Source organism: Drosophila persimilis, unplaced genomic scaffold, assembly GCF_003286085.1.
Source record: "Drosophila persimilis strain 14011-0111.01,24,50 unplaced genomic scaffold, DperRS2 tig00000431-arrow-pilon, whole genome shotgun sequence".
NCBI classification, from domain to species: Eukaryota; Metazoa; Arthropoda; class Insecta; order Diptera; family Drosophilidae; genus Drosophila; species Drosophila persimilis.
In genome coordinates, this window is record NW_020825312.1 from 6,895,762 (window position 1) to 6,910,019 (window position 14,258).

Here is a 14,258-nt window from a genome sequence, read left to right on the forward strand (position 1 = left end):
AGGAAGCATACGGCCGTAAGGGATGGGGACAAACAGAACGGAAAAAGAAAGAACAAAAAACCCTGAGCTGAAATCAAAGCCGAACGAACCACAAGATATCACAGATTTTCATTATGAAGCATTTAGGCAAACTCCCAGACATCCCATCCCCATCTCCATCTCCATCACCATCACCATCCCGGTCCAAGCAAAAGGGAGTCTGGCTACATTGTGGTCCAGGGTCCAGGGTCCAGGGTCCAGGGTCCAGGGGTTTTCCTCATCGCCTCAGTTTCCCATCCTTCAGTGCTTTTTCTGGCCCTGCTTTCGGGTTGCTTCGTTTCGGCTTGGTCTCCGGTATCTCTGCAAATTAAATTAGATGCTTAATATGCAGCGGGCGTTTCATTTGTTTTGCGGCTAGAAAATCAACGTGGAAAATTAGGCAAACAAAGCTCTGGCTCTGGCAAATCCCAGCGGGAGGATGTGGTGGCAAGGCCCAAGGCCCAAGGCCTCGGTCCAAGACCAAGTCCATTCGATGCCAGAAGCTTAACCTCTAATGAGGCGCATTACTTCTGGCCGGAGATTTGAAATCATTATCCCATCGGAACAAATCCGGCTGCTGCCCCTGCTCGGGCATTTGTTAATTTTGTGCAAACATTCGGGACGGGGGCCATTGCCATTCCCATTCCCCTGACCCTGGACAGCGGCATGTCAAATATTGACTCTGTGGAGCGATGAGGGGCGGCAGGCACTTATTCCAGGACAGTTTAAGACATGACTTCTGCGAGATACACCATATTCCCAATGAGTCCTAGATTAATCGACGGCTACTTGTGGATACTTCTCTTTACGAAATCACCAAAGAACTGACTGAAGAATATTTATGAAAGGATTGTGTTGCAATATCATTGCGAGGTCAATGTGTGGCTAATATTCAACATATTACATATATGTACGTATTCTATTCTATTCTATTATATTTCTAAAAAACCATTGAGGGGCAGGGGAATATATAAATTTAAGTTACAAGACCCTTTATCCTGTATCTTGGTTTCGCATGGTGCAGTCATTGCACATCATCGTCCAAATATAATAAAGTGTCGCAATGTCACGGAAGATGATGATAATGCTACGACAGATACCATTAATCATTTGTCAGAACCGCAGAGTATATTCTTTGCGTTTCATACTATAAGTATTTATAAAAACCAAAAATATACCATGACGTTTCTTCAAACTACAATATGGTTCCAAGAAAACATCCTTAAATAGTACAATATGATGATATGATAATATGTTTAGCACTCTAAGTTGTGTTTGTATGATGTTCATGTCCTGCTGTTGCTCCTCCGGGTACTGCTCTCCCACTCTGTGTGTATGTGTGTTTGGCTAAGACATTCAGGCGTGTGCTAATGCCCAAAAACTCTGTCCAAAGATTTGTGCACATGTTTTTGGCCAAGTTTCGGTGCTGCTTTGTGCTTTCCTTCCGCTTGGTCCACAAAGTTTTCCAAGAGCCAACTACTGGCTACTGGTGGTCGTCGTCGTCGTCGACTTCGTCGGTGTTGTTTCTGCCCTCCACCCTCCCCATCTTCTCATTGGACTGCTTCTGCTGTTGCTGTGGCTGTGGCTGCTGCTGTTGGTTTATCCTAGGGGCACTTTCGGCCACGCTCGGCTGGCTCTTGGCCTGGTCTTCTGTGGCTCCGGCCGGCCCTGGTCTCCGGTCTGCTGTGTAGGATTACAAACTATCTTTTTGTTAGTAATTAGCTGCACACGATAAACGTGACATTATTATTGTTGCCAGTTGTGCAAAAGTTTCGGCTCTGATCTGCTCGGTCGGCCTGGCCCCAGCTGCTGTCTGCCCCATGGCCCGCCTGCCTCCGCCAGCTCCTCCTAGTCCGCCTGCTCCTCCTCTTCCTCCTCCTCCTGCTGCTGGCTTTCTTCCCTGAGTCTTTCCTTGGCTTGATTTGTTGCCATCGCTGCACATTTGAATTTTTGTGGAGCTGTGTGGAGCTTTCTGTTCTCGTTGCCGTTTTACAAATGAGCATTTGTTAAATCAAAAATTCAAGTGGCAACGCCGCACTCCGGCGCCAGAGACAGACCCCATAGCCAAAGCTGCAGCCAGTGCAATAGCCACAGCCACAGCTACAGCCACAGCCAGGGACATCCCGAAGAGAAATGATCAATTTTGAACTGGCGGCAACGGCAACGGTGTCCGTCCTTCTCCTCAGCACCGGCTCCTCTCCTCTCCGCTCCGCTCCGCTCCTCCATCATGTCTTGTAATTTATGCCCATTTATTGTGTGGTTGCTCCTACCGTCTTGGCCTCGTCTTGTGGTTTTTTTTTTTTAGATGGACCTGGGACAGGCGGCCCGTTGCTGCATCTAGAGAGAGCAATCACTAAATTTGCATACATATGTCCAGGCTCTGATTCAAATACAGATTCCGCTTCACTCACCCTGTCTGGGTATTGGTCTTGGTCTTGGTCTTGGTCTTGGTCTTCGTCTGGGTCTTGGTCTGGGTCTTGCCCTGAGTCTCTGACTGGGTCCGAGTCCAAGGCGGAGTCAGAGTCCGAGCCCGAGTAGGAGTCCGAGTCTAGGGTCAATTTCAATTTGTGGTCGCTCCGTTGAAAAGCGGCGACAAATCGCTGGCAGTGGCGCCATTTCTGTGTATATATTTCGTATGTACTCCTCAATGATTGTTTCTCTGGGACAAATGTTTCGGTGCAGAAGATTACTGCCATTTTAAGGAAATTCCATATATACATATCTATGTATTTCCAACCAAAGCTTGCCATTTCATATACATACGTACATATGTGGGAAAAATATGACTTTCATTTGTACCACTTTGTAATAAATTATCTGTAATGATCGATATTTGAGAGTTTTCTTCATTCATTGATAATACTTATACCACACAGAAGTTAAAAAATTGATAGCTAAGTTTTTTAGAATTAATTTAGATAATTGAAATTAATTTAGATGTTTCTACAAACACTCCAAGAAAAATGGCGTAGTAAAGGGAAACAGAACCATATTTCAATTAAATAGTAATAGTAAATAGTAAAATTTAATAGAATTACAAATTCCACTTGAACATGTTATAGTTGTTAAATGTTAAATAAAGCCTTTTTAATACGATCCATATTAAATCTAAATATAAAACATTTGTGCCTTAAATTTACATAATATATTTACATCTGATCTACATAAGAGTAAAAAAATAATTAATTTAACTTTGAAAAATATTTATTTTGAATATAATATGAATAATATAAAAATATTTGATTTAAATATATTAATTTAATTTTTTTAGAATTAATTTAGGTAATAGAAAATACAAAATATTTGATTTAAATATATTAATTTAAATCAAATATTTTCACATTAACGTAAAAATGTAGGTTGTATTTCTGAGTGAATTTTTTATTTTATTATAATAAGGATTGTATTTTGTATTTTTGGTAATAAAATAATATCCCTGATACAAATTATATTGTTTTCTGTTACTGTATATTGCAACTTATACAACAGTCACAGATAAATTACGATGATTTACAAAAAAAACAAAAAAAAAATTAAACATGCGTGTCATCAAGTTTAAAGAATTTGGATGAGGATATTATATGGTTCAATTATCTGTCCCGGGTTTCCCCGGGTAGAGGTCCTCTTAGATCATCCTGTTAGGCAGGTCGACTGGGTGTATTCTGGCCAGCCTACGCCGTTATCTGGATCTCGCAAGACGCCTCGCCAGTACATTAGGGTGGCTTCTGAGCTTACAAATATGGCTCTTCGCTTGATTGTTGATAACATCACCAACAAGTGGTACGTTTCGGTCGTTGGCGATATCCCTGTTACGGATATACCACTCCGCTCCGGAGATCCTACGCAGAAATTTACTCTGAAATGTCATGATCCTCGCAAGGTTGGGAAGGTGAAAACAGTTGGTTTTTACCATTTCCCATCTCGGACCAAATCTGTCTATTTAAATCAGTGTTAATTATTTCAGAGCTTATTCGGTGCTTTATTAGAGCTTTTGCGGTGGCTTACAGTGAGTCATTTACTGCGCTTTGATGCTTTCAGTGATGAAAACTATGGAGATAAAACGTGTATTAACGTTGGTACTCAATTTCTATATGCATATACAATATATTTCCGCACTCCGTCTAGCACTTTCCAACTAATAATTAATATTCAAGCTGTTTTTGTACCGCACTTTTGTACTCCTCTTCAATTCTTTATCTGTCTTTGCCCCTCTTTGAGTGCCGGGTATAAAGATCACACACTCGATTCGGTATTTTTGTAAGGATATACGGTTCCACCATGGCAGCATACACTCGTGGTTGGGGCTGAGTCCCCCAAATGAACTTTTCTCTTTAGGAAGTTGATGAGCAAGGGCTCCAGCATCACCAAACCAAAGCTTGTTACGCGCGTACTCCAGGCAGAAATTCAGAGCGACCGAGGAGCGCTGCCGCAAGACGTGCGATACGTATACAATGCACCCGCCTTTGTATAAACTGTACATTTATTGGCATAGGTCCATACGAACATACATATTCGTATATAAAAGAAGATGGTATCATAATATATTTTAATATAAACATGTATAGTATATCGCACATACAACGATATCTGTACACCAGCATTAATGTACACCATATGAAAAATAGAAACTGTTGAACGTTGTGTTAGTAAAAATTGGATTATAAATATTGTATGTCTTAAACAATAGTTGCTCAGATCGAACCGCGTATGTATTGTCCCCAAGAGGTTCCCCGTGTCTCTGTTTTTCTTTTTTTGTATTTCTACTAGAAGCAAGTTTGGGTAAATTTGGCTAAAGGCCACCATTAACATTTGAAGCAAAGCGGATCAGATGATAGTAAGCTTTGAGTAAACAACGTTTCCTTTGTGCCTGTTTTAACAATGTGCAACATTTCAAAACCACCGGAAGATCATCCAAAATACAGACAAACGTGGATGCATATGCTCGTAGCTATGGTATAGCTATATTATATACATATATGGGTTATTGTATCTGGATTAATTGACGCGCGACATGTTCTCACACAGAAAAAACAAGTCAAACTTAAACAGAAAGAGACGTTCTTCAGGTCCATATCAGATCGGATCATATCAGATCGGCGGGGGAAGAGAGGGAGGTTCGATAATTGAGCAAACAAGTGTTATTGTTGTCTCCCACTCCGACATATGGGTCCACTGTCCGTCTCTTTTCATATCATTCACTGGTGACACTACATCAAAATAATATCGCTTGGCTTTTGAGACTCTCGAGTTAATCTAGAAACGAACGAACGAACGGATGCCAGGTATACGGCTATCAGGGATGGACTTTGTCCCGGTGGTACCTTCTCAATGACCGCCGCCCCTTGTCACCGTTGTCAGATGGGAGCTGAAGGACAAGAGATCCGCCTGATCGGGTTTGTCGCGCGTCGCATGGTAGGCCTCGCGCTCGCGATCCGGGAACTTGGTGGGCAGATTGGGCGAGTGCAGGTTGACCTTTGCCTCGAACCGGACGCCGGCCACCTCCACCTCATAGTGGCCGGAGAGGATGTAGTCATTGGTCACGGCTAGCTCCTGGCCCTGCTCATCGAAGTTGCGCACAAAGCCGAGACAGACTTGCTTCTCGAACGTGTAGCCGTAGCCGGTGGTGGTGGTCATACCCACGTAGACGCCGTCGCGGTAGATGGGCTCGCCGCCCCAGCACCACATATCCACCTCGTGGTCATGATCGTTGAGCAGCAGCTGGACATACATGCGCTTGACGCCTTCCTCCCTCTGCTTGAGCAGGGCATCGCGTCCTATAAAGTTGATGGGTTTCTGTAGAGTGAAGAATACAAGGAATATCGGTATTATTATCCTCCAGTCAAGTACTTTGGATCCCTGCATCCCATTCTCACATTGAATTTGACACGCCAGCTACGGCCACATTCCAGTGGCGTTGTAAAGGTGTCCAAATCTTGGCCCCAGAACGCGTAGAACTTCTCAATGCGCAGCGCACGCGTAGCATAGTAGCCTGCAAAGTTGCAGGAATGGCAAGGCTCCATAAAGATTGCGGATTAATGATTCATGATAATGACTCTCACTCACCTGCGTGCTGGATGTTGAACTTGTGACCAGCCTGATAGAGCCGCGAGTAGACGTGGAGCGCATATTCGTTGGGTATGTACAGGACGTAGCCCAGTTCGCCCGTGTGGGTGATGTTAAGCACACGGATGCCGTCGGCCAGGCCCACATCGAGTTCCTGCAATGAGTTCCGAATGAGAACTGCTCCTTAGTCCACCCACAACCGGTTACTCACCTTGTACGTAAAGAAGGGGAAGTTCTTGGGCGTGAGATCGGTGTCGGTGAGCTCGGAGAGCAATATCCGCGAATAGGGGCCCAGGATGCAGATGGCCGTGTACATGGAGGTCACATCCGCCACATTCACCTTGGCCCTCAGGTGGTCGGGCATGTTTTTGCGTATCCAGCACATGGAGCGCGTCTGCTGTATGGTAGGGGCAATCATCATGTAGCTAAGGAAAGACGGAATGAATTAGAACGAGTGGGAGCATGGGAATGAGGTACTCCATAGCTCACTGTCGCTCCGAGAGCCTGGCCAGAGAGCAATCGTTCTCGTAGCCACCGTTGTGATTCTGCATGCCCGTGTGTATGATGGAGCCCACGGCCACGTCCACATCGTTTGAGCAGAGATACTGCAGCAGGTCGACGACCTCGGTGCCCTTTGACCAGAAGTCGTACTTAGTGAAGGAGCTGTAGTCCGCAATGCCGACACGCTCGCGGCATGCGCGATATTCGGAGGCCACGTGATCGAACCAGGGCGGCTTGCCAAAGGTCCGTGTCTGGGCAATGCGGAACCGCGGCAGTCCGAACTCATCTATGGAAGAGGACACAGGACACAGATTAAACAAAGGACTACGACTTGTGCAGCCCAACACCAACCTTTCTTGTCCTGCTGGTCAAAATAGTTGGCCCGCTCGTAGCCCATGGACTGGCCAAAGACGGCGCCCGCCTCTTTCAGCTGCGGATAGATGGGCGACATGCGCAGGTTGCGTCCTGTCTGGAACTCCTCGAAGGGATAGTTTATCTCAAAGTGCTTACCGGGCGCCTCCTTACAGCGGTCGCGCAGGAACTTGCGGTTGTTGTGCAGCCCCAGGAACCGGCTGATGTCGAGGATGTGCAGATCCAGGTATGTGGAGCCCTTGGTAATGAGATCCGTGAGGACACGGCCGATGCCGCCGGATGCAGACACGCCCATCGTTTTGTTGCCGGCGGCCACATAGTAGTTCTGGATCTCTGGCGCCTCGCCCAGTATCCACTTGCAGTCGGGCGAGAACACCTGCAGCGAATTAGTCAGCCTGTCGAGGGTGGCCTCCCGGAAGGAGGGCACGCGCACCAGCAGGGCGTCAAGTAGTTCGTGAAAGTGATCCCAGTCCGGCGGGAACTGGCGGGCCGTCTGCGACAGGGGGATTACTCCGTCCTCGTACACCATCTTGGCCTCACGCTCGAAGCCACCGGCCAGGATGTGGCCCTCGCACTCCCGGAAGAAAATGCGCCCGTCAAAGTCGCGCACAAATGGTGTGTTGGGATCGAGGCCGTCTATGGCCTGGGTGTGCAGATAGTGGTGCTCCACCGCCTTCAGCGGCACCTTCACCACCGGTTTCGATAGTGTGCCCACCTCGCGGGCCCAGAATCCGGTGCAGTTGACGAAGTACTCGCAGTCCACATCCCCGGCCGTCGTCTCCACCCGCTTCACCTTGCCGTGCTCGCTGTGGATCTTCTTGATGGCGCAGTGTTCCACGATTTGAACACCCAGGCGGCGAGCCTCCTCCACGTAGGCGTGGCACACCAGATGGGGATCGCAGACGCCGTCCTCGGGTATCCAAAGGCCGCCTTCGATGCCGTCCAGCGAGAGCAGCGGACAGTGCTGCTGGCACTGTTCGGGGGAAAGGATCTCGCAGTTCATTCCCCAGGCCACGGCCTGGGACTTCATGCGATTAAACGAAGTCATCCGGTCAAAGTTGCGGGCCAGGTTCAGACTGCCCACCTGCCGCCATCCGGTGGGCAGGCCACGCTCCGTCAGCTGCTTGATCAGATCGATGGAGTACTCGGCCAGCTTCAGCTCAGTGTAACTCGGCTCGAAGCGACCGGCCAGGCCGCAGGCGCTCCATGGCAGCTCCCCACCCACGCGGTCCTGTTCGATGAGCAGCGTCTCGCCGCCCCAGCCATGGAGTCCCAGGTGGTAGGCCACCGAAGCACCCGTGATGCCGCCACCGCAGATGACGACGCGTGCCCGTCCGGGCAGCTGGCCCGCCAGCTGCTCGCTGAGATCGGGCGCCTGCTGGGGCTGGAACTTGCGCTTACGCAAGACCTGCTCATCGGCAGGATCCGTGTGGCCGGTGGCTACACTCAGTGTTCGCGTGGCCACTGCACTGTGGGTCCATAGATTGCCACCGGACGGGATCGAGCGTCCCAGGCCTCCGAGCACCCTATACATGGCTCTCGCTCACGCGCACGGTACCTCTAGCAACTCGTCCGGCCTCCGCGTCCGGGCACACACATACATACACGCGACGAGCCCAGGTGTCACACGACCCCGAAATGTCACAACGCACTTGGACAGGGATTGGACAGGAGATGGCAGATGCTTCTGGGCATGGGACGGGGTCCGGTCGATTGTCTGCTGGCTGATCTGGAGGGGCACAAGTGCTGGGGGCAGGTGCAAATTACTAGTAGCTGCTTAATATGTGCAATTTAATTAAAAGAATATTACTAACAATACCAGGGAAGGGGCAAGGTGGCCATCGATATTAGCAGCGCAGCCCTGGCACTTTGTTTACGTTTTGCAGGGCTGCTCTGCGACGATGTGGCAGCGCCACAGCCAGCAGCTGTTTTTTGCAAGTGGAATTTTAAGGGTGAAAAAGAAACATATTACCGAAAGAAACCAACAAGAAAGAGTTTCCCTTGAAGATTAAGAAATAACCAGCAGCTAAATAATACCTGTCTATGCAACTTATGCTGTGAACCGAATGAAATCAATGCACTGCAAACATGTGGCAGTGCCAGCCAGCAGCCGCTAATGGCGCGAAATTCAAATCGAAGATAGGAAACGGTTTTGAACGATGGACAATTATTTACGGCGCGTTCTTGATCCCAGCTACTCACATTCTTTCTATTGCCTCCATTTCTCCGAGATTTATTCTTCGAAAAGCATTAGACACTACCACTTTCTGGAATACAACTATGTGGCAACGCCAGTGTGCAACAGCCGAGGGCGGCAATTCAAATCGGAACCGAACCCTTAGGAATACAACAAGGCACGCTTTCAGTTAAAGATTTATTTATTAACCACCAACACCCATCAACTTTATGGATATTTTTTTTGTACAACTTTACTTTGGTTAAATTGTGTTTAAATTGTATTCAACGGGCATGCTTATGCAGTTTGCTCGTTTCACAAAATCAACAAACGTAAATAGCACACAAAACAGAAATTGCATTCGAGAATTCATCTTATTGTAGTATCTGTATATAGTATGCATGGATGTATGTGTGTACGTTTATAATGCATAGCCTGTGTATGTGTGTGTGTGTGTGTGTTTTAACATCTATATTTTATTACATTTGGTATTTCTTTTCCGCCAGATTGTTCGTCTTGCTCTAAAGAACAAGTTCTACATTTCATATATTTAGTAGCGCAGATATTTCTTCGTTTTGCTCGGGGATCAATAGCTTATCAACGAAAAGAGTGTGCTATGGTGTGGGGCGAGTGCTGTTCGATACCGCTGAAATATCTATGTACGAGCACTCGTAGTTTTTTACATCGTGCTGAATGGAGAACAGAACTCAAATTGAACTTCTATAATTTGGAGGCAAGTATTTTCGTGTGTATTCTGAATGCTCGCGGGTGTTGCGGAGGGGGAGACGAATCGTGGGCTGACGCTTACAACTAAGTAAATCGAAAATAATTGCCCTAGTAGAGGGAGCTTCGTGTTGGCTTCGCTTCGTATCATCAAGCCCAAAATGACAATTGACAAAAAATAGATCGACAGACAGACAGGATGAACCGAATCGAACACAAATCAATCGAAATCATATCGCGTCCCGTCCTAGCATCATATACTCGTACTCGTATTACGAGTTGGTGCGGTGGTGAGTGTGGTTAGGAATCGTTTCTGCGATACTATTTAAAGTACGTGTAGAATCGATTGCAATCGAAGTTGCTCGCTCTCTTGATAATCGGTAATCGATAGTCGATAATCATAATCATAGTAGTTATAATAATGGTAATCATAATAGTGTAATATATAGTTCATAGTATATAATCATAAGTTCATACGCAGCATTGTTTTAATATAAGTTAATATAATTTCTTTGCTCCTTGTTCAACTACTTCTACTACTCCATCCACCATCCTTTTTCTTTTGCTTCTGCTACTGCTTTTGCTTTTCATTCGGATCTCGTTAAACTATAGATCTAGCATTATGTAGTCACAATAATATTTATACAATTTGGTTTATGTTAGTTGGGTTTAAAGGGTCTTCGCTCTTCTTCTCCGCTCTAACCGGTTCACATGGAGTAGTCATTTCTCCACTTTAAATTCACTTGAAATCTTAAAGACTGAACCCATAATTATGGAATATGAATTATGGAATAATTGTTGTGTTGTATTTGTTGTAATAGCAACGAAAGACGGCAATTGAATGTCTGGAATCGATTTGTAAAATATTTGTAATGGAGTATTCCAATTTCAGATTGATCCCACCACTTGCTAAAACTTGCAAATACTTTCTGTGTAACTTTGGCTCTTGTTAGAGAGCTCTCTTCACCGCGTACTACATAAGCTTAGAAGCCCAGAAATGATCATGACCTTATTTTGAGACATTCATTTATGCATCTTCCAATTGGATTGGAAAGAGAAAGCGATATTCCAATATTGATAAGCGGCTTATCAATAGGGAGGTGCTCTTAAGACCAATTGAATATACATACATATGTATCCTATATAGTCTATGCTAGATTATAATTGGTCAACAAGTAAAAACCCAAAGAACATAGGCCCACAAGTGGTTTTCATATGGCTTTAAACGCGAAAAATAACAAAGAAATGGGCCCAAATATACGAAGATTGCGATTACGAATTTGAAGAGAACGAAAAAATCAATTGGGCACTCTTAAGTCGTAAAGATAATTTGCAACGACCTTTATACTAATCGGATCTTCTATATAGCGAAGCTATTCAGATTTTAAATGTCCGTTGTAGTTGTGTCTGTATACATATATATGCAAGTAGATTATGCATGTGACTTGGTTATCTACATCCATTCTATGCATAACGGTGGCGACATCTGACGGCCTACATGGGATGAGCGGTGTGTGTCTTGGCTAGCAAAACAACATTCACCCGCAACGCGTTTGGTACGTACTGTGTACCCATGTGGATCCTGAATCCTAAACGACAAAGCTCTTCTCTCCCAACCAACTGCCTGGACTGTATATGCACATGCATGTGTGTGTGTGTTGGGTGTGGGTATATAGAAGTGTCTTTGTGTGTGTGTGTGTGTGCCAGGATTAGAGGACATCTCACGTGTTTCGACTAAGAGGCTAGGCCTCTATCTAATGTATAAGTACAAATAAATCAATTAGTTTGCAATTTCAGTTGGAGGATGTTCATTTCATTTCGTTTTTGTTTGTTTTTTTTTTTTTTGTTTTTGGTTTTTGGTTAACATTGGGATTGGCACATTATATTACATATCATACAAAGCTTTGCATTCGTTCGGTTTTCTTCCACACATTTTTCCTCCTCCAATGCGCGATTTTCTCAACGAAAGCACAAACTGCGTCTGTCGGGGATGGATATGGAGGGGAATGAGGATTGGGGTCGGCGCGTGGGGCACGCGGTGCTCGAGGGAGGTACAGATGGGGGAGTGAGTGAAAGAAAGATTTCTTTTCAAGTTTTTTCCAGCTGGGATGGTGCTGGGAGAGTAGGGAGTGTGTTAGTGTTGGGTAAGGCCGAAAAAATTGAAAAGGAACCTGGGCCGCAGGCTAGGCTTGGGTCTATCCTTTCTTTCACATTTTCTAAGGTTTCGTTTGCTTCTTTTATGGTTCGTTTCGTTTCGTGTAATAACATGTAACCGCTTATCACATTCATAAAACTTGATCAATTCTCTAAATACACTTGTAGTCGTAGTCGTAGACGTAGGTTAAATATACATACATACAATACATAGTTTTCGTACAATAACCTTGTAATATGAGTTAACTAAATGGTTTCGTTTCGTTAATAGCACAGTGTAAACTTCTTTCCTCCTCCTCCTTCTCCTACTTCTCATCTATCATCTATCGTCTATCGTCTATCATCTGGGGGCACATTCACATTTCAAGTTTCGATTCAATGGGGAAATAAACACGTAGTAATGTAATATTCATTGTATGTGGATTTCATGTGGGTTCATGTTCTCTTATTTGTTATATGTATTTTCTTGTGGTAGTATTTTATATATTTTTTTTTTGTATCTTTGCAACAACTACAATACACATGCAAACTGCAAAATTCGGGTGCAACATAAACGGTCTGACCAACGCAATTTTCGTCCCTTACTGGTTTTTCTTCGTAGTTTGTTTCTATTAGTTTTCGTATTTATTTTCTATATATAGTGTATATCATCTATATATGTATCTATGTATATATATATGTGTGTTTGTGTGTGTGTGTGTGTATGGTGTGGTGTGTGTATGTATCTATATGTTTTGGCTACTTTTCTTCTTAAAGTTCTTCTTTGTTTAGAGAAACAGAAATCAAATCTAAAGGGAATTCAAAAAAGACCGAAAAAATAAATCAACCACAAAATAGTTTACATTTGATGTAAAGTTCAACAAGTTTCTAGTTTTCTTCAGCCCTAATACATATATATGTATATATAGATTGTGTGTGTGTGTGTGTGTGTATATAGTATATCATCCGGTAGGGGTGTTTCATTGTTTGAATTACATACATATTTTTGTTTGTTTCATATGTATGTACATATGTAGTACTTAGGTTTTTATAACATTTACTTAACCAACTATTTTTCAATCCAGAGTTCGAGTTCCGAGTTCGAGACGACTATGACGTGCTGAAGGAGAAAGATTCTTCTTTTACTCTTTCTTTTCGTTTCGAAAAATAGCAATTGTCTGCACCTCTGCTATATCTCTTTGTTGAAAATAAATGCTTTAGATTTACCTTTCCCTCATACACTGCACGACAAAAACAAAAAAAAAAAACACTGCTTCACTGTCCTAGAACAGTATCTCCTGAACTCGTATTTCTATAGAATCTTCATTTCTTTCTTTTTTCCTTGCGCCTCACTTCTTTGTGGGGCCTTTACTGATTTACCGATTTACTCTGTGGTTACTGGGTAGGTTGGTTTTTTAAGGGGAAGAGGGGTTTACTGGTTTTACACTGGTTACTGGTTACTGGCTTACTGGTTAATTATTTTGCTAAGCTATTAGGTGGAGAATCGGAAACTCATGTAAGTAGTTCTCTTGAAACGTACGATTGTTGGGCTGGGGTGGTTTAGGGATTCTGGCTGGGTTCATTGGGGAATGGAATCTTTGTTGTTTTTGTTTTTAGATGAATATTTGTATGTGTACGTGTCGTGTGTATACAGTGCATTCCATAGTCATCAGAAATCATGATTCCTCATGGCTATTCCCTGGCACTATCTGTGTGTGGCTTGTGGTTTGTGGATTGTGTCTAAACTTATCGGTGTACCGTTATTGTGTGGCTAGCACAAAAATACCTATCAAGTTTTTGTTTGTTTTTTTTTTGGTATTTTTTTGGTTTCGTTGGTTATTTAAAAAAAATAAATTAAATTACATTGAATTCAAGAGGGGAGCCGGAGCCCCATTTGCTGTTTCAGGCTGGCCCCCCACTGCCCCTAAGTAAAATACATATAATATGTAATATGTAATCCTTTATCATCGTCTCCATTATCATCATCATCTGATGATCTGACGATCTGATGATCATATTCCATTTCATTTTCATCTTCATAAAGATCTTAAATAAATATAAAGCACAAAGTGTTCGACTTTCCAGTTTGAATTCTAGTTGATAAGTATATAGTATATGCTTAAAGGCATATGCATATACTACATATAGTATATAAATATATGTATATATATAAGTTAGATTAATCGTTTCAAGATGCATGTGTCTGTGTGTTCCTGTTTTCCTCTGTGTGTGTGTGTGAGTGTTAGTGTTATTGTAAGTGTGTATATATGTG

General features: G+C 43.9%; 1 protein-coding gene across 1 annotated transcript; it reads right to left on the minus strand.

Annotated features, from left to right (window-relative positions):
* Positions 1-4,547: 4,547 nt before the first annotated feature.
* On the minus strand, positions 4,548-8,748 carry LOC113565979 (pyruvate dehydrogenase phosphatase regulatory subunit, mitochondrial). The gene is made up of 6 exons (XM_026989506.1): positions 6,934-8,748; positions 6,571-6,868; positions 6,293-6,506; positions 6,082-6,235; positions 5,892-6,007; positions 4,548-5,811 (listed from the first exon to the last, which is right to left on the minus strand). The coding sequence occupies exons 1-6, from the start codon at positions 8,486-8,488 to the stop codon at positions 5,344-5,346; spliced, it is 2,805 nt and encodes a 934-aa protein (XP_026845307.1). The 5' UTR covers positions 8,489-8,748; the 3' UTR covers positions 4,548-5,343.
* Positions 8,749-14,258: the final 5,510 nt, after the last annotated feature.